At 32.4% G+C, this 19,875-nt stretch overlaps 1 protein-coding gene across 1 annotated transcript in view; it reads right to left on the reverse strand.

Annotated features, from left to right (window-relative positions):
- Positions 1–1,124: 1,124 nt before the first annotated feature.
- Positions 1,125–19,875, reverse strand: part of LOC141300561 (mitogen-activated protein kinase kinase kinase 3-like) — a 66,425-nt gene continuing 47,674 nt past the window's right edge. Inside the window, exons 11-17 of the mRNA XM_073830846.1 lie at positions 18,293–18,364; positions 16,049–16,213; positions 13,187–13,335; positions 12,965–13,096; positions 6,282–6,411; positions 2,124–2,301; positions 1,125–2,041 (exon numbers count right to left, since the gene is read on the reverse strand). Coding sequence (XP_073686947.1) covers positions 1,813–2,041; positions 2,124–2,301; positions 6,282–6,411; positions 12,965–13,096; positions 13,187–13,335; positions 16,049–16,213; positions 18,293–18,364 — 1,055 coding nt within the window. The 3' untranslated portion in view covers positions 1,125–1,812. The remainder of the gene's footprint in view (positions 2,042–2,123; positions 2,302–6,281; positions 6,412–12,964; positions 13,097–13,186; positions 13,336–16,048; positions 16,214–18,292; positions 18,365–19,875) is intronic.

A 19,875-nucleotide genomic window follows, 5' to 3' on the forward strand; every position in this document is an offset into this window, starting at 1 on the left:
TATACATGTATGTGTGTGTATTTATATATACATATAAATATACACAGTACACACATATTATGCAAACATATTTTCAATTTGGATGTGATTTATTGCGATTAATCGTGATTGATTGGAGAGCACCAATTATAGTTAAATATATATCTTTAATGTATACATGTGTGTGTATTTATATATACACATTTAAATATACACAGTACACACACATATATTATGTAAACAAACTTTTACTTTGGATGTGATTTATTACGATTAATCGTGATTAATCGATTTGCCAGCACTTATTATTACATACATTTCTTTAATCTATACATGTATGTGTGTGTATTTATATATACATACATGTAAATATACACAGTACACACACACATATTATGCAAACAAAGTTATTTTGGATGTGATTAATTGCGATTAATCACGATTAATCGATTTGACAACACTAATTATTATGTATTCATGTTGGTTTCATATGGTTTAAAAAAATAAAACTTCTAAACCATTTAATAAAAATGCCTACACAAATGTCAAGTGGTGTAACCATCAGTTAAAAATATATATTTATTTTTTTATTAAGATGTGTACACATCTTAATCATAATAAAGTTATTTGTGATTAATGTGAACTCATATCAAAAATTATTCAAATACTAATGTTTTGTGAAATTACACCACATTGACATTTTGAAACCTGATGTATTTTGTTCAAGTATTTATTAATTATTATTAGTCCTGGCAAACAATTAATCGCATACAAAAGTTTTTGTTTACATAATATATGTGTACTGTGTATATTTATTATGTACATATAAATACACACACATGCATGTATATATTTAATAAAATGATGTTGGTATATTAAAAATATTAGTCATATGTAAATATTTTCAAAATATATACTGTATGTGTAATCACTATTAATCGTTTGCAGCACTATTTATTATTATTAATCATTCTTACTTAATTAACTACTGAGTAGTTTTTTCCCCCCCAAAACTTTAATTTATTTTAATGAAGCTTAATTATAAGAACACCTGTCTTGAATTAATTAATGTAAATGTATTTTTTCAGATAAATTAATGGATTTGGCCAAAAAAAAAAAGTTTATGCAATTTGTCAGTAGGAATGCTGGGTAATAGTGTGCTGTAAACGATAGTCCCTTGTGACTGTGATGATTAGATTGCAAATCTAGTCAAATCTGTCATATTTTCATTTAAAAAACTATTATACATTTATAGTGCTATAATTTTTTTTTATATTACCTTGACGGTAAATTACAAAACATGAATTAATACTGTTGACATTTGACATAATTCTCTCTTTTGACCGCTATAATTAATCTCTCCATTTTCTCCTCTTTTGGAAAGTCGTGGAAATGCTATCATGGACTTTTCTTTTGCTTTTGGAGCTAATGCAGAATTATATTTGCTGTGGAAGTTCATCCAACTATGACAACGTCTGCTTCTGAGAAACCCTGAAAATGTGAGAAGGGTTCATTTAGAAAAAAGAGTGGGTAGCTCATGAATTAAGAAATAAGACACCTTGCGGTCTCAAGTCAAGTGCGTCATTTGGGACAGGGCTTTGACTCTGATTAATAATATGGGAAGTGCTACAAGGTTTTGCTGTCCATACTTTCCCCCTTCTGATATTTTTCAAGCTGCGTTGGGGAGATAGACACCCCTTTGTTATGGTCGCGTTTGTTCTTAGTTGGCTGGTTGGTGGGTTTCTCCGGACCCTGGAAGGCAGAGTGGTGATTGTCCGCGGGCAGGTGTGTGGTTTTCCCTGGGGATTCCAGAGAAATCCCAAATTTTTACGATCAGAAGCTGCCCTGGACAAAAGGGTGGCTGAGAAGCCCCTCGGCAGTGGGCCGCCATTTCTCTTCCACAAAGATCTGCCGCAGGAAGTCCCTGCATGCGTCAGACACACCCTCAGGCAGATTTGGCTTAGTCGGCTGGGTTGCGATCTTAAAAATGGCTGCCATTGCTTCATATTCAGCCCATGGTGGCTTCTGGGTTAGCATCTCTACAACTGTGCAGGCAACACTCCTGAGGAGAGAGGGATGCATGGGACTGTTAGCTAGTTTTAGGCAAGGTTATTATAGTTAATTAAAATTGAATGAAATCTCACCAGATATCTGCTTTGCGTCCGTAGCCTTCTCCATTAATGACTTCCGGGCTCATCCAGTAGGGGGTGCCGGTGACCGATTTGATTCCCGTCCCGGACATGCAGATGGTTTGAATGCGCTTGCTAGCCCCGAAATCTCCCAGCTTCACATTTCCCGAGGAGTCCCTCAGAATGTTAGCGCCTGCGAGGAAACACATGTAGATTGAGTTACTCCGGCCGAGATGTTTGTCTGACCAATGATGACAACTGCATAAAATTATAAGCTGCCTATGGCTGACGGCGTTTGAAGTTTGAGACACACTCTTTCTTCCCACGCTTCTAGTCGGAGTGATTTTCCGTTGCTTTAGCCGTGTTGCCTGTGAGATTTGCGCTTGTTTGAGTAGTGACTAATTCCCGCCAGCCACAAGATTTCCACACCCTGGAAGTCTGAGTGTATTGTGAACGGAAAATTAAGACAGAATATGAGAGGACAGAGACTCCTTCCTTTGCAGACCATACTTCTTGTTGATATTTCCAATAGGGGATCTTCAGTTTGTTATGGGAATGACCTTGGACAAACTTAAAATATCTAAATGTAATTGTATTAAATAACAGTTTTGCAAATGTTGTTGGAACGTTAGTTGAAACATTCTGATACAATTACTTATAAATAAATCAATCAATCAATCACACTAAGTATGAGGATATTCCACCAATTTTTTTTTTTTTGGTTTATTTTTAACACTATACCATCTGTAATCATCACTGAAAAATTCTATATTTTATTTTAAATTAATTATTATTGCCTCATTGCTTTTATATATTTTATATTTTAAGTCGTTTTACTCGATTAATCACCATTTTACTCAATTAATCGACAGATTACTCCACTACCAAAATAATTAGTGACAGTCCTAGTTTTTAAAATGCAATTTTACAGTAAACAGTCAAAAACTGTGATGCATCGCATATGATTATATTTTCTATAAATAGTTTTAATTCCCATTTTATTAGGTTTCTTGTTTATATTATTATGTTGCGTATGAACAGTCAATTAAACTTTCATTTAAATATTAGTGCTGTCAAATCGATTAATCACGATGAATTACATCCAAAATAAAAGTTGTATGTATGTGTGCGTATATTTATATATACATATAAATATACACAGTAAACACATATATATTATGTTAACACAAAGTTTTACTTTTGATGTGATTAATCGCGATTAATCGATTTGACAGCACGATAAAATATACAAGTACGCTTATTTTTTGCAAACAATTTCTGGCTACCACAGCTGCCATTTTTTACTGTAAATTTAACAAAGTAACTATTTTTGAACATTCATTTTAATTGTTAAATGTTTGAAATTTGAATTGTTAATTGTTAAAACATTTTTTGAAATGTTCTGCTATTGTGAATTTACAAAGGCTGCGATTCAGTTATAAAAAATATGCACTGCGTGTTATAATATACACAAGTTACGAGTAGAATGTTTTATTACATTATGTATTTTCAATAACATTTTAGATTTCATTTTGAACCCATTTTTATATATATATATTAACTGTCATTTAAGGTTAAAAGCAGATAATGGTATTTTGAGTAACGTAGTATATTAATATTATTATTATCAAAATTAAAATATGCAGTCGATGTCAAACCGATTAATCGAGAATAATCGCATCCAAAATAAAAGTTGTATGTATGTGTATATATTTATATATACATATGAATATACACAGTACACACACATTGTTTTGGATGTGATTAATCATGATTAATCAATTTGACAGGACTATAAAACATACAAGCACTGTATACCATCCTGTAATATCTGAAACACTGCCACAGTCAATTTCTGACAACCACAACTGGCCTTTTACTGTAAGTATGTTTGATTTTTGAATATTACATGCTAACAATTTTTGAACATTTTATATATTGAATTTTTATTGTTAAATATTTAAAAACTTTTTGTGAAATGTTCTGCTATTGTGAATTCAAAAAGGCTGTGATTCAGTTAAATACATGCACTGCGGGTTATAATATACACAAGTTATGATTATATATTGTTTTATTACATTATGTATTTTAACTGTTTTGTTCAATAACATTTTATATTTTATTTTAAACCAATTATTATTGCCTCATTGCTTTCGTATATGTATTTTAAGACATTTTACTCGATTAATCACCATTTTACTCGATTAATAATTAGAATAATCGACCAGTTATGCTGCGTTCACACCGCCCAAACCGTCATGCGTCAGTTGCGGCAAGATTACATGTAAAGTCAATGGTTGAGTCCGTCAGAGGTCCGTCAGAGGCTCTGCGTTGCGTTGTGTCCGTTGGATCCGTCAACTTTTCAAGCGTTACCTGCGTTTCAAGCGTCAACGCAGCCAACGCAAGCAACGCAGAAGTTCAGCTAGTTGAACTTTTGACGGACTTAACGCACTTGACGCAGTGCGTCAACCAATCAGAGCGTCTCACTGTAGCGACGTCACCACACGTATTTTGAATGAAGCGGGAGCAGAAAAAACAACAACATACAATTCTCTGCGATTGAAGACGGCTACAAACTTATTCTAGCCGTCTGCAATCGCAGAGAATTGTATGATCCGTTCTCGTTGTTGTATAAAGACAGGAATGTAAAGGAACTTGCTTGGATGAAGATCGCTGAAGAGATCGGGTTGTCAAATCTTTTCTCAACGTAATTATTTCCCATTTCGTTAGCTAGCGAAACATGTTCATGAGAGGATTCCAAAATGTCCAGTCCCAATAGTTTGCCATGGTTTATTCAGGGGAAGTGTGCAGAAAACTAGATGCGTTGGGAGCGTTGCCTGACGTGTGCGGTGTGAACGCACCAAAAAGCAAGCGTTGCCAGCTTCAACGTACATGCGTCAAACTAGATGCGTTAGGTGCGTTGCCTGACGCAGACAAAGTGTGCGGTGTGAACGCACCATTAGTGACAGCCCTAGTTTTAACATGGCATTTCCTATTTTATTATCTTTCTTGTGTATATTATTATGATGGGTATGATCTGTAATTTTAGGTAAAAAGCAGATTTTGATACTTTAAGTAACTTGGCATATTAATATTGTTATCACTTAATGAAATCTGCAGTCTTAATTAGTGCTGTCAAATCGATTAATCGCGATTAATCGCATCAAAAACAAGAATTGCATGTACGTGTGTATATTTATATATACATATAAAAATAAACAGTACACACACACACACACACACACACACACACACACACACACACACTATGTAAATACAAATTTTTATTTAGAAACACTGCCACTTTTATCTTTGGGGTCATCTGAAGGCAATTGTCTATGGTGTGAAGATACGAGATGTGCAGCACCTGAAACTACGGATACTGGAAGCCTGTGCTGGCATTTCTCCTGCGGTGTTGCTATCAGTGTGTGAAGAGTGGGAGAAGAGGGTTGCATTGACAATCCAACACAATGGGCAGCACATTGAACACATTTTATAAGTGGTCAGAAACTTGTAAATAACTCATGAAAGAATAAAGTTACGTTAAAACCAAGCACACCGTTGTTTTTCTTGTGAAATTCCCAATAAGTTTGATGTGTCAAATGACCCTCTTCCTATCGAAAAAACAAAAGTTGGATCCAAGATGGCCGACTTCAAAATGGCCACCATGGTCACCACCCATCTTGAAAAGTTTGCCCCCTCACATATACTAATGTGCCACAAACAGGACGTTAATATCACCAACCATTCCCATTTTATTAAGGTGTATCCATAGAAACGGCCTACCCTGTAGAACATTTTTAAGTGTCCAAACAGTAGTTGGGCCAACAAGTGAGTGTTTTAAGTAAAAGAAATGCTGACATTTTCTGGTAGGCAAATATGATTTTACGACATTTATTGTCAATGCTTAAAAATACCTCATGCACTGTCTGTTCATTTTGGTCCAAATCTAACCCTAAAGTCTGGAGTTATGCAAAACCTTTCCCTGGTGCTATTTTTGGCAAAACCTAAAGGAAGTACCACAAATCTGAGCCAAAGCAATGTTATTTCACCTAATAAGAAGGAATGTATTTCAGGTGGTGTGGTGCGAGCGACACTCTCCTTTAGATTTCCATTACAAAGCAACAGCCCACTGTTCTTAGCTGGAGGTGATTTATGACTACTGCGATTTACCTTTGATGTCTCTGTGTACGATCATGTTGCTGTGCAAATAGTGGACTCCCTGTAGGATCTGTCGGGTGTATCTGCGGGTGACTTTTTCGGTCAGCGCTCCGTACGCCTTCAGCTGGTCTTTAATAGAGCCCTAGACACACATGGACACACAGATTAATCATACACTACAAGAGCAAAGAATCCATCTCGCTCCAAGCCAGATACCATATTCAGCGCATAAAGTGTAAGCATGTGTTTTATTCTGCAAAAGCAGAAAGAACTATAAAGACTGTATTTTTTATTAGGAAACTTGAAAAACAAGCTGTCAGCGTATAACAGGAAACATAAAAACAGGATTTAAGCTTGTTTACCAAAGGATAGAATGCAATGGAAAATGATTTGACCCCTTCCTAATTTCCTGATTTTTGTTGTTGCAAATGTTTTATTGCATTTTTTTTTTATACTGTATGCAGGGATTTAAACATGTATTGTGTAACAAGTACAAAGTATTAAAATTTGGGTAACACTTTACAATAAATTGTCATTTGTTAACATGAATGGACAATAAATAATACATTTATTGGTAACACAAGACATTTATAATAAGGTTCCATTTATTACATTTACATTTACCAATTGCATTTAATACGTTTTAAAAGATTTAATTTTAATTAGTGTTAATTTCAAAATGTACTAATATATTAGGTTTTTATTGTATTATAAAAATGTAATAATGTTTAATAAATAAAAATAATAAAATATTACATTTAATAAATAAAACATTTAATATTTAAACAAGGTTTATTATGAATAAAATAATATTAACGATACAATTACTTAATAATAATATAATCGTGTAAAATTACAAACCAATTAGTAATTTTTTTAGAGTGTTGACTTCATAAAATAAATGTATTTAAACTAATACTACATATAATTATTCAATAATATTTTCACAAAGATTATTCTTACTGTTACCAATGTAAATGGTAACATTACTTTAAATTATAAAATATTTAATAATATTTAATAAATATTACATTTAATTAAACGTAAATGTTAATAAATAAAGCATTTAATATTTAATCATGATTCCTTTTTAATAAAAAATAAAATTAATATGAATAAATTAAAATCATTTAATAACATTATCCTGTGTACAAATATTTTTTACACTGTAGAAATGAGTATTGACTTGGTTCGTCAAATAAATTTAATTAAACCATTATGAAATATAATCATTTTACAATAATAATAATAACATTCACAAAGATTAATAGAAGATTAATAAAAAAACAAAATGTATTCAAATAATTCAAATGTATTGCTCAGTCTTACCGTTACTAATGTTTTATTACTTTTCATTATATTCTAAAACATGTAATATTTAATAAATATAAATTGTAATAAAACATTTCATATTTATTCATGATTCAATAATATTAACAATAAAATTAATAAAAATAATATTATGTGCAAAATTACAAATCAATCTGTAAGGTTTTTTTAGACTGTAAATTTATTGCTCATTCTCACTGTTACCAATGTTTTATTACTTTTAATTTAAAATATTTTATATATATTTTATACATTTAAAATGTAATAAAATGTAATATTTATTCATGATTTATTATTAATAAAAGTAATAATAAAAATAATAAAAATTCATGCTATGTAAAATTAAACCAATTGTGTTGACTAGGTTTATCAAATAAATGTATTTAAACTAATACTATATATAATAATTATTCAATAATATTTTCACAAACATTAAAAGATTATGTATTCAAATAACAAATTTATTGCATTCTTTTTGTTACCAATGTGCTTTTCATTTTAATTATATTCTCAAATATGTATTATTTAATAAATATAAGATTTAATAAAATATTTCATATTTATCATGATTTATTATTAATAAAATAAAATTAACAATACAATTATTTAAAAATACTATCCTGTGTAAAAAAAAACTGTAGATATGGCTGTTGACTTGGTTTATCAAATAAATTGAATTAAACAAATACTATATATAATAATTCATATAATAATAAATATTAATAATAATAATAATAATACTTTCACAAAGATTCATAACAAAATTTAAAAATGTATTCAAATAACAAATGTATTGCTCATTCTTACTGTTACCAATGTTTTATTACTTTTAACTATAAAATATTTAATAAATGCAAAATGTAATAAATAAAACATTTAATATTTAATCATGATATATTATTAAAAAAATAATAACAATACAATTATTTACTAATTCTTTGCTGTGTAAAATTAAACCAATTAGATTTTAGACTAGGTACTATAATACTATATATAATAATTATTCAATTATATGTTCACAAAGATTAATAATAAAAAAGTATTCAAATAACAAATTTATTGCACATTCTTACTGTTACCAATGTGCTGTTTTTTAAATGGTATTCTCAAATATTTCTTATTTAATAAATATAAAATATAATACAATATTTCATATTTAATCATGATTCATTATTAATAAAAAAAATAACAATAAAATTATTTAAAAATACTATCCTGCGTAAAAATTACAGACTTGACTAGGTTTATCAAATAAATTGAATTAAACAAATAATATATATAATAATTAATAACAATAATGTTTACAAAGATTAATAAAAGATTATAAAAACAAATTCATATTCATATTCAAATAACAAATGTATTGCTAATTTTTACTGTCACCAATGTTTTATTACTTTTAATTATAAAATATTTAATAAATGCCAAATGTAATAAATAAAACATGTAATATTTAATTATGATTTATTATTAATAAAAGTAATACTAACAATGCAATTATTTAATAATACTATGCTGTGTAAAATTACAAACCAACAGTGTATATTATTAAACTGTAGATATGAGTGTTGACTTGGTTCATCAAATAAATGTAATAAAAGTAATACTATAGTTATATAACAATACATAACATTAAATTGGTATATTTATATATATACTTTTTCAAAGTACTATATACACACATACATATACATATATATATATTCCTAAAGAATAATAAATATTTGCTGTAAAGCAGTGTGCCAGGAAGTCACACTCAGTTGCGTTTACAAAAGTGGAGCTGGAAGTGTATAGTTCATCAGAACTGAACTTTTTTAACTTTCTGGAAAAACAGATCATACTGCCAAAAGGTTTCTCACATGTGACTGTGTTTCTTTGAAACACTGGCCCAAACAAAGTTCATATTTCCTCAGCTTTCCTGTTTACAGTCCTCGCCGAAGAAACAATGTCTCCTCAAGGACAACATCGTGAAACACCTGTGACGCAAACTACAATAAGAGAAACCACAATGCCTTCCAAGCAATAATGCATTTGCACAGCTCCTTTCAGCTAGTAATATTTCGTATTATTAAGTGTCACAATGTCCTTTTCAAGTTATTAAAAGGAAGCGATGTGTACCACATGTGTAATCCTTCTGTCATACACTCCTACAGGCTCTAGCGATCTCCTGATCCCTCATTATGCAATACATTTCTCAGCTCACGTAACCCTATTCCGCATCCTACTCATTCAGACTGCTTCTCTCTTTGTCTGTTCCCTTCACCTCTGCTCTTATCAGGACGCGACAGTGCTGTGCAGAGGCTGGTGGCTTTGGCTCAGAGTAGCGATGCATCTGTCTGCCAGAGACCTTGGTGAAACATTCCCCTTTACCAGACAATATGTGACTAAGACACCGCGAGTCTGTGCATATTAAAACGGAGCTGACGGATGGGACAGACCGCGTCTGACGCTCGTTAAGACACCCATTTGCAGAGAAAATGAACTCGTAAAGCTGTGCGGTTGGGCTGACAAAGAACACTGTGGATATGTTCACCAGCCAGTGACATTTTAGACTGGGTTTGCTCATTATTTGGAAAGCGCAGACTCATTGTAAGTTTAACAATGTCATTTTCTTAAAACACAAAGAGACACTGAGAATGTGCCTAGTAACAGTTGTTTTGTTTTGTTTTTTAGCACCCGATTCACTGAAGTAAATAAGACAGAGTCATTTATTAATGAATTTATACACTAGTCTTACTGTATGTTTTGATTCATTAAAAGGAACTGATTCATAAGAATCATTTGTTTGTGAATCAAGATGCAGTACACTTGTCTTGCTGTAGGTTTTGATTCAGTAAAAGGAACTGGTTTAAAAGAATCATTTGTTTGCGGGTCTTTTCGATGTTTTGATTCATTAAAAGGAACTGATTCATAAGAATCATTTGTTTGTGAATCAAGATGCAGTACACTTGTCTTGCTGTAGGTTTTGATTCAGTAAAAGGAATTGGTTTAAAAGAATCATTTGTTTGCGAATCAAGATACACAAGTCTTGCTGTATGGTTTGATTCAGTAAAAGGAACTGGTTTAAAAGAATAATTTGTTTGCGAGTCTTTTCCATGTTTTGATTCATTAAAAGGAACTGATTCATAAGAATCATTTGTTTGCGAATCAAGATACACAAGTCTTGCTGTATGGTTTGATTCAGTAAAAGGAACTGGTTTAAAAGAATCATTTGTTTGCGAGTCTTGTCGATGTTTTGATTCATTAAAAGGAACTGATTCATAAGAATCATTTGTTTGCGAATCAAGATACACAAGTCTTGCCAATGTTTTGATTCATTAAAAGGAACTGATTCATAAGAATCATTTGTTTGCGAATCAAGATACACAAGTCTTGCTGTATGGTTTGATTCAGTAAAAGGAACTGGTTTAAAAGAATCATTTGTTTGCGAGTCTTTTCGATGTTTTGATTCATTAAAAGGAACTGATTCATAAGAATTATTTGTTTGCGAATCAAGATACACAAGTCTTGCTGTATGGTTTGATTCAGTAAAAGGAACTGGTTTAAAAGAATCATTTGTTTGCAAGTCTTGTCGATGTTTTGATTCATTAAAAGGAACTGATTCATAAGAATCATTTGTTTGCGAATCAAGATACACAAGTCTTGCCAATGTTTTGATTCTTTAAAAGGAACTGATTCATAAGAATCATTTGTTTGTGAATCAAGATACACAAGTCTTGCTGTATGGTTTGATTCAGTAAAAGGAACTGATTCATAAGAATCATTTGTTTGCGAATCAAGATACACAAGTCTTGCTGTATGGTTTGATTCAGTAAAAGGAACTGGTTTAAAAGAATCATTTGTTTGCGAGTCTTTTCGATGTTTTGATTCATTAAAAGGAACTGATTCATAAGAATCATTTGTTTGCGAATCAAGATACACAAGTCTTGCCAATGTTTTGATTCATTAAAAGGAACTGGTTCATAAGAATCATTTGTTTGCGAGTCTTGTCGATGTTTTGATTCATTAAAAGGAACTGATTCATAAGAATCATTTGTTTGCGAATCAAGATACACAAGTCTTGCTGTATGGTTTGATTCAGTAAAAGGAACTGGTTTAAAAGAATCATTTGTTTGCGAGTCTTTTCGATGTTTTGATTCATTAAAAGGAACTGATTCATAAGAATCATTTGTTTGCAAATCAAGATACACAAGTCTTGCCAATGTTTTGATTCATTAAAAGGAACTGGTTCATAAGAATCATTTGTTTGCGAGTCTTGTTGAGGTTTTGATTCATTAAAAGGAACTGATTCATAAGAATCATTTGTTTGCGAATCAAGATACACAAGTCTTGCTGTATGGTTTTATTCAGTAAAAGGAACTGGTTTAAAAGAATTGTTTGTTTGCGAGTCTTGTCGATGTTTTGATTCATTAAAAGGAACTGATTCATAAGAATGATTTGTTTGTGAATCAAGATACACTAGTCTTGCTGTATGTTCTGATTCAGTAAAATTAACTGTTTCATAAGAATCATTTATTTGTGAGTCTTGCTGTATGTTTTGATTCAGTAAAAGGAACTGGTTCATTAAGAATCATTTGATTGCGAATCAAGATACACAAGTCTTGCTGTATGTTTTGATTCATTAAAAGGAACAGGGGGGTGTTCCATAAAACAAGTTTACCAAATAAGTCAGGCTTATTTCAGTTAGTCTGGCTTATTTTGAGGCAAATCGAGTGACAATAAGTCAGACTAACTTAAATAAGCCTAGCTTATTTGGTAAACTTGTTTTATGGAACACCCCCCTGGTTTAAAAGAATCATTTGTTTGCGAGTCTTGCCGATGTTTTGATTCATTAAAAGGAACTGATTCATAAGAGTCATTTGTTTATTAATCATGCTACACTGTTCATGCTGTATATATTCATTCACTAAAAATAACCAGTTCTTGGTCTTGAATTGGGGCACACTGGAAGTTCTGTATTGTTTTGATTCCCCAAAAGCATCTGTTTCATACAAGTTTTTGTTTGTGAATCAGGCTAAAGAACCAGTTCATAAGAGTCATTTGTTCATGAATTGGACTACACTGTACAAACTATTAGTTTTGATTCACTAAAATGATCCAGTTCATTAGAGTCACTCGTTCAGAAACTGGATTGTCGATGAACAGTGAACAAGATGCAGTTTTTGTACTGGTTGTTTGGTGAATTCATTCCACAGTATGCAAGAAGTCTCCATTAACTTACACAAACAAAATACTGAATATAATAAAATAATAATAGACACCAAAGGGCTAAATCTAATATGAGTCATTCTAAAAGTCAACAGCTCCGAACCCCTTCAATGAGCAACATGAACACAGAGCAAACACAAACATTACTGTATACAAACCCCAGGCATGAATTCCACAAAGATGGACAGCTTTTTCTGCACCGGATCACGCAAGCAGCCGTAGTACTGCACTATACGCTCATGACGGAGATTCTTCAAGAGCTGAATCTCACACTCCAGTGCGTTCACTTCCTGTGAAGACAGACAAAGAGAAAAATAAGTAAGCAGAATGTCTCTACATTGCATAAATGCTGTTATCATCTGAGTCCACCTCATACTTGCCTTGCTGGTCTCCTGACACTCAGGGTCAAAGGGCACCTGCTTGGCCGCCAGCTCGCGTCCCGTGTCAACATCGTAGCAGAGGAAGACCTCGCCGAACGCTCCCCGACCGAGAAGTTTCCCCTGACGCCAGTTTACAGGAGCCCTTGGGGCTGAGGACGGTAAGAAGAAACAAACCACGTTAACCTCACCAGTAAACCGCAGACTGTAACTTAAACCAGACCAAATCACACACAGAGACTCGCTGACGACTCCGAGTCAAACCGCAACTGCATGCTATACAGATTTACGCTTTCAGATTTATTTGCAACTGCTCCCCTCTCAGGCAATAAACTAGGATTTAAATGAACAGAGAGGCAGACAGTGAACTATTGGCAAACGCTGCGAGTTATTCAAGACTAAATATTAAACACCTGAATATTACTTCTTTAAATCAAGGCTGCGTCGAACTGCAAATCCTTCAGGGTGTGTTTTCTTTTTTCGAATACGTTAATACGTCTTGTGTTTGGCAATATCTGAATCTCTTTTTTATGGCTCTCTCATGACTGATTGCTATCATGAGCCACACACATAATCGCACAATCTGTGTCTGAGTTTAATATTTCTGCTATTGTTCTATACATGCCGTACGGATCTAATCATACATAGATAGATAGAACTTTAAATCTGGATGCAGTTAAACTACACCAAAGTCTGAGAAACACCACTCACCAGACAAGATTTACGCATCTCTCAGACTCATTTCCCACTTATTCTATGACGGACACTTTTGCGTCAGCATTTACGATCATTTTAATCAGCTTAGCGTTGCTATAATGACATTTGACATGAAGCTATCTGAATAGTTTATGGAGGCACTGGGGGGGAAAGAAGCTGCAGGCAGACAGTAGAGACAAGCATCCATGTTCATAAGTCAAATTCAGGCGCCCGTCCTGGATTCCTCAGAGGAAATGGAGCTGATTAAAAAACCTGTTTGCAGACTGCAGAGCTCAAACACACAAGAGCACAGAACAAACCCATGCAGAGCCGGGTTTATTCATCTTCTCTAATGGAGACGGGAAGTATGAACAAAATCAAACGATAACTGTATATAATTATAGTTTCTCTATGATTGAAAGAGACTGAAAGAGATTAGTTACAAATTATCAGATTTGATTAAATACCAATTTTTCAGTTATATTGTCCGTTTCACTAGTATGTTTTTGAATTCAACAAATTATACAAGACAGTGTTTTAGACTGATTCAAAACATTAACTCATCAATTTGATCTATTCATTAAATGAAATCTAAAGACAATAGTTCATGTGAGTCATTTGCTTGTGAATCAGACTACGCTGGTGGTGGTGTTTTGGTTTCCGAAAAAGAATTGGTTTGTAAGAGTCATTTCCTTGTGAATTGGATTATACTGATCGTGTTATTTTTTGCATGCAGCCTGCAAGGACTACTCAACAGAAACATGTTTTTTGCCACCAGGTTAAAGGGAACCCAGTGTATTAAGACTTGTATAGCTTAATATAACGTGAATGATGTCTCTTACTGTGTTTTTTTTTTTTTACCCTGATCTTTAAATTCCAAAAGTTTTCGCCCCTCGGCTCTTAATGCATCGTGTTTCCTTCTGAAGCATTGGTTGGAAAGGGTTCAAATACACAAAAATGCTGAAAAACCAAACAATTTGTGGGACCTAAAGGATTTTTCTGAAGAACAGCGGGCAGTTTAACTGTTCAGGACAAACAAGGGAACCACTAGCGCTAAAAAAAACAGCATCATTCAGGTAACAACACAGTATTAAGAATCAAGTGTATGTAAACTTCTGAACGCTGTAATTTTTATAAATATAACTATTATTTTCTCTTGTGGACTACATGTAAACATCTCATGTCATCATCATGTCAAATATTTTAAAAAATAACATGCATTTTGTATGATCCCTCTTATTTTGGTAAAACAATGAACATTTTGCAGATTCTGCAAGGTGTATGTAAACTTTTGACTTCAATAGTACATTGTTTTTTAAAAATCCACATCGTTTTATACACATTTTGGACTATGGGGCGCCATTATTTCGATGACGTGAAATGGTTGCACTCGGTGAGCTGCTGGCGCTACCTGTTGTTATTGTTACCGCAACACAATTCGGAAAAAAAAAAAAATACTGATACAATGCCACATTGTGCAGCTTTTGGTTGTAATTTTCAGTCAAAGGGCAGCAAAAGAAGCGATGTAAATCTTCACGAATTTCTTAGCAAAAAGAAGAGGAGAAAAGAATGGGAAGATGCCTGTGAACAAATAAAACTTCCTAAAGACCTGCGTCTTTGTTCTCTCCACTTGACTTTGAAGCTTTTAGTAGTAGACCACAGCTATTGAAAGGGATTTCAAACGACAGAGACAAGAAACGCTAGATGCCATCCTGGCAGGATGTAAACATGCAATGCTTGTCATGACGCCGCAGCCACTAAAGGAGTTTCTCAGCGTGGATTTCACTCGATATCCAGGGGCGTTTAGACACCTTGTGGTGGAAAACCGATGGAACGGCATTTGGTTAAACCCTACGCTTACATCCATCACCACCTGTAAGGGTGATGAAGATTTTTAAAACAACGTAAATCTTAAATGGATTTTTGACTATATATTTCAGTCATGCAAGTCCTAATACGATTTCTTTTGCTGAGTTGCTACAGATTCCGCCACAGCAGATGGTACAAAGAAAGCAGTGCAGCTCTACTTATGTATTGAGAAAATATTCATGGTTATGCTACAACCAGACACTTCTGGTCCGAAAGCAAATGTGCAAAAGTGCTTTATGTGGTTTCTTTTGAAATGGCCTGCATAAGTGTCCTCATGTGTATGCATGTATGTGCTCTTACATTTAGGAGTGTTGCGTTGGCTGTTTTTCTCAGTCCAGCCGCTGGAGTGCAGATCTCCACTGTACAGCAAGGTGCTTTCTCCATTGTAGCTGCGTGTACGACTAGACGGGACTAGCTGAAACAGGTTCTCCTGAGGCATAAAGCTTCGAGGGAAGGTCCTTCGACCTGGACACAAACACATATTTTAGACACATAATACAAAATACAAATATACCTTAAGAATTGTATTAAACAGTTATTAATTTTCAGTTTTCTTTTTTTAATTACTGTAAAACAGCACTAACAACATCAGTTTCATAGGTTAGATTCCCAGGGAACACACGTGATACATTATTACCTTAAAAACACTCAAATCTGCTTTGGTAAAACCAAAACATTCCCTACGAATTGAATACATCTTTGCAGAATTTGGACATTCTGAATCATCTCTTCATGCTTTAAGGCACATACAATCAACATGTCCAAACATCTTCCTCCCATTCCCTAATTCTCTCTCTCTCTCACGCTCTTCTTTTCCTTTGTCTCTCGCTTCCTCCATCAACCTTTCCACAAGGCAGGAAACTCCTCTCAGTACAGTGTTTTACCACAGTCAGTGTGCCTCATCAGGGGAAACACAAATAAAACACACACACATACACTTCTTGAGTTCTGGGGAAACTCAAAATCATGCTGGCCATGTGCACAGCTCTTTATCTGCCTCCAGCACTGCACGTAATACAAAGAATATGTAATATCCCTGTAGAAAATATCAGCACCTGTGTAACAGCATAAACTAGCCTTCTAGTCTCTTCAGCATGCATAAAAGAGGGTTTTCCTGGCAGTCCAACAATTTATGGATCTGAGCTGCAACCGCATGTTTGATTCCAAGTAGGAGAATCAGCAAGAACACAGTCCTGTTTTGTGCCATTGAGCAATGCCCTCCACGCTAAAACACTATCCAGAGGGACGGCGGATGCAATTAGCAAATTGTGACTTGCTTTGGATAAGAAAGTATCCGCTAAATGTTAACCAAAGAATTAATTTACTAATTAGGCACTCTGAGAATTGAAGAGAGGCTCCAGATTGCAGACTGAAGTTTTTGCTCTTTACACCAGTTTTTATGCAGACTTGCATTGTTGCTTTGTGAAAACATAATGGTGTAATTATGAAAGAAGAACAAAACATATGTGATACCATTGTGTAAAACAAATTAATCAAGCCCTGACAAAAAAAAATGCTAACTTTTTTGCATTTTGGGGGAAATACACTACCAGTCAAAAGTTTTTGAACAGTTAAGATTTTTTTGTCTTTTAAAAAGTCTCACCAAGCCTGCATTTATTTGATCTAAAGTACAGCAAAAGCAGTACAATTTTGAAATATTTTTACTATTTGAAAAAACTGTTTTCTATTTGAATATATTTTAAAATGTAATTTATTCCTGTGATTTTAAATGATTTTTTAGCATCATTACTCCAGTCACATGATCCTTCAGAAATCATTCTAATATTCTGATTTGCTGCTCAAAATTTTTTTTTATATTATTATGTTGAATACAGCTGAGTAGAATTTATTTCAGGTTTCTTTGATAAATAGAAAATTCAGAAGAAAAATTATGCTGACTCCGAGCTTTTGAATGATATAGTGTGTAATATTACAAAAGCATTTTATTTCAGATAAATGCTGATCTTTGAATCTTTCTATTCATCAAAGAATCCTGAAAAATTCTATTCAGCTGTTTTTAACATAATAATAAATGTTTTGAGCAGCAAATCTGGAATAATGATGATAAAAATTCAGCTTTGAAATCACATGAAAAAGTTACATTTAAAATATATTCAAATAGAAAACAGCTATTTTAAACAGCAAAAATATTTCACATTTTTACAGTTTTTCCTGTAGTTTGAATCAAATAAATGCAGGCTTGGTGAGCAAAAGAGACTTGTACCCCCCGGTTTCACAGACAATTTAGCAGTGCTAAATTTAAAAAAAAAAATTATTTTTCTAAGGCACGTTTATAAAAATTACTTAAATGTCCTAATTGAACTATTGTCTAATCCTGGCTTAGTCTAAGCCCTGTCTGTGAAACCAGGCCGTAGTGTATACCAAATTATAATAAATAATAACCATAAAAAACTATTATATTATATTATATTGTTTTTAGGCTCTCAGACAAGGCTCATACATGTGACATATGCACAGTCACTTTTTTCTTTAGTTATAAATAGCACAGTTACACACTCATTGTTGTGGTAAAGAGCAGCTTACCATCACCGTAGTCTTTACTGCGACTGGACACGTGGAACTGGCGTGGGAAGGTCCCGTGTTTCCCGTGACGCCCTGCAGGTGGAGCAGTTACATACAGACGGGTTAGAGATAGACGCATACTTGACATGAGCAGTGGTTTACAAACGCATTTTTCTTCATTCACAGAAACCAGCAAATGTTGATAATGAAACTGGTACTTGATATTAAAATATGCAACTCAACAGTCACTTAAACAATGAAGGAAACCTCATGAAATCAGATAAGCAGGGCCTGCTGTGGTGAAGAGCTCTTTACCACAGGACACTCCATTCATTCAAAGCGACAAAACTAGAACACTCCCATTATAAACAACTGAGCTGTCTACTGCTATGAATTTAAGAAAATGTCGAGGTTAGGTTACATGAAAATATATAATATAAATTATATGAATATAAATATATACATGTACATATAATAAATATTTTCAAAATATGTAGCCTACTGTATGTGTCTTTATATATACATACTAAATATAACCAATATTTTTGTCTAGTTATTGTTTATTTTATGTTGTAATATTTTACAATATTACTATTTTCAGTTATTCTAAACTTTTAACCAGTATAATGCACAAACACACACACACACACACACACACACACACACACACACACACACACTTTTTGATTTATTTTTGCTCAGTTAATGCTGAAAAATTGCCAATGAGCTATATAATAATAATAATAATAATAAAACATTTATTTCTTAAATTAACTTTTGTCTTATTTTCTAGTATAAATATCTAAATAAACTTAAAGATTTTAAATTGTAATAATATTTCACAGTATTACTATTTTCTATCAATATTACTATTACTATTAATGTAACTATATATATATTACACTGTATTAATTTAACAGTATTACTATTTTCACTGTATTGTTTGATCAAATAAATACAAATTAAATATATATATATATATATATATATAGTATAGTATAATATAATTAATTTAATTTAATTAATTAAATCCTTAATAAAAAACTGCCCATTTAAATGAACGAATTATTAATATAAAAAACTGTCCACAGACAACATAATTTTTTTTTTATCAAATAAATGCAGCATAAATACAAAATTTATTTTTTAAATAATAAAAAATATATATTAATTAAATAATTGATTAATGAAAATACACACATATTTTGATAAAATTGTGCTCAATTTGTGCTCTAAAAAATTGTCAAAGAGATATATAAAAATAACACAAAAAAATCTTAATATTTTTGTATTATTTTCTAGTATTATTATCTAGTATATATTATCTATAATTATTGAAAACATATTTTAGCAAATAAATGCAGAATAAATGCAAAACAATAATACTTTTAAAAAATCATTTAAAAAAAGAATTAAATTAATTCAAAATTTAAATTTTATGAATGAATTTCAAACTTCTGAGCAGTTGTGTGTGCGTTTTATAAAATTTAATACATAATGATTTTTTAAAAATCTTAAATCATTATTTTTGCATTATTTTTTACTATATCTAAATATCTAAGCTAAATGTAATGAACTCATTTGAAATTTCTATATTTCATATT

Source organism: Garra rufa, chromosome 24 (assembly GCF_049309525.1).
Source record: "Garra rufa chromosome 24, GarRuf1.0, whole genome shotgun sequence".
Lineage (NCBI taxonomy): Eukaryota > Metazoa > Chordata > Actinopteri > Cypriniformes > Cyprinidae > Garra > Garra rufa.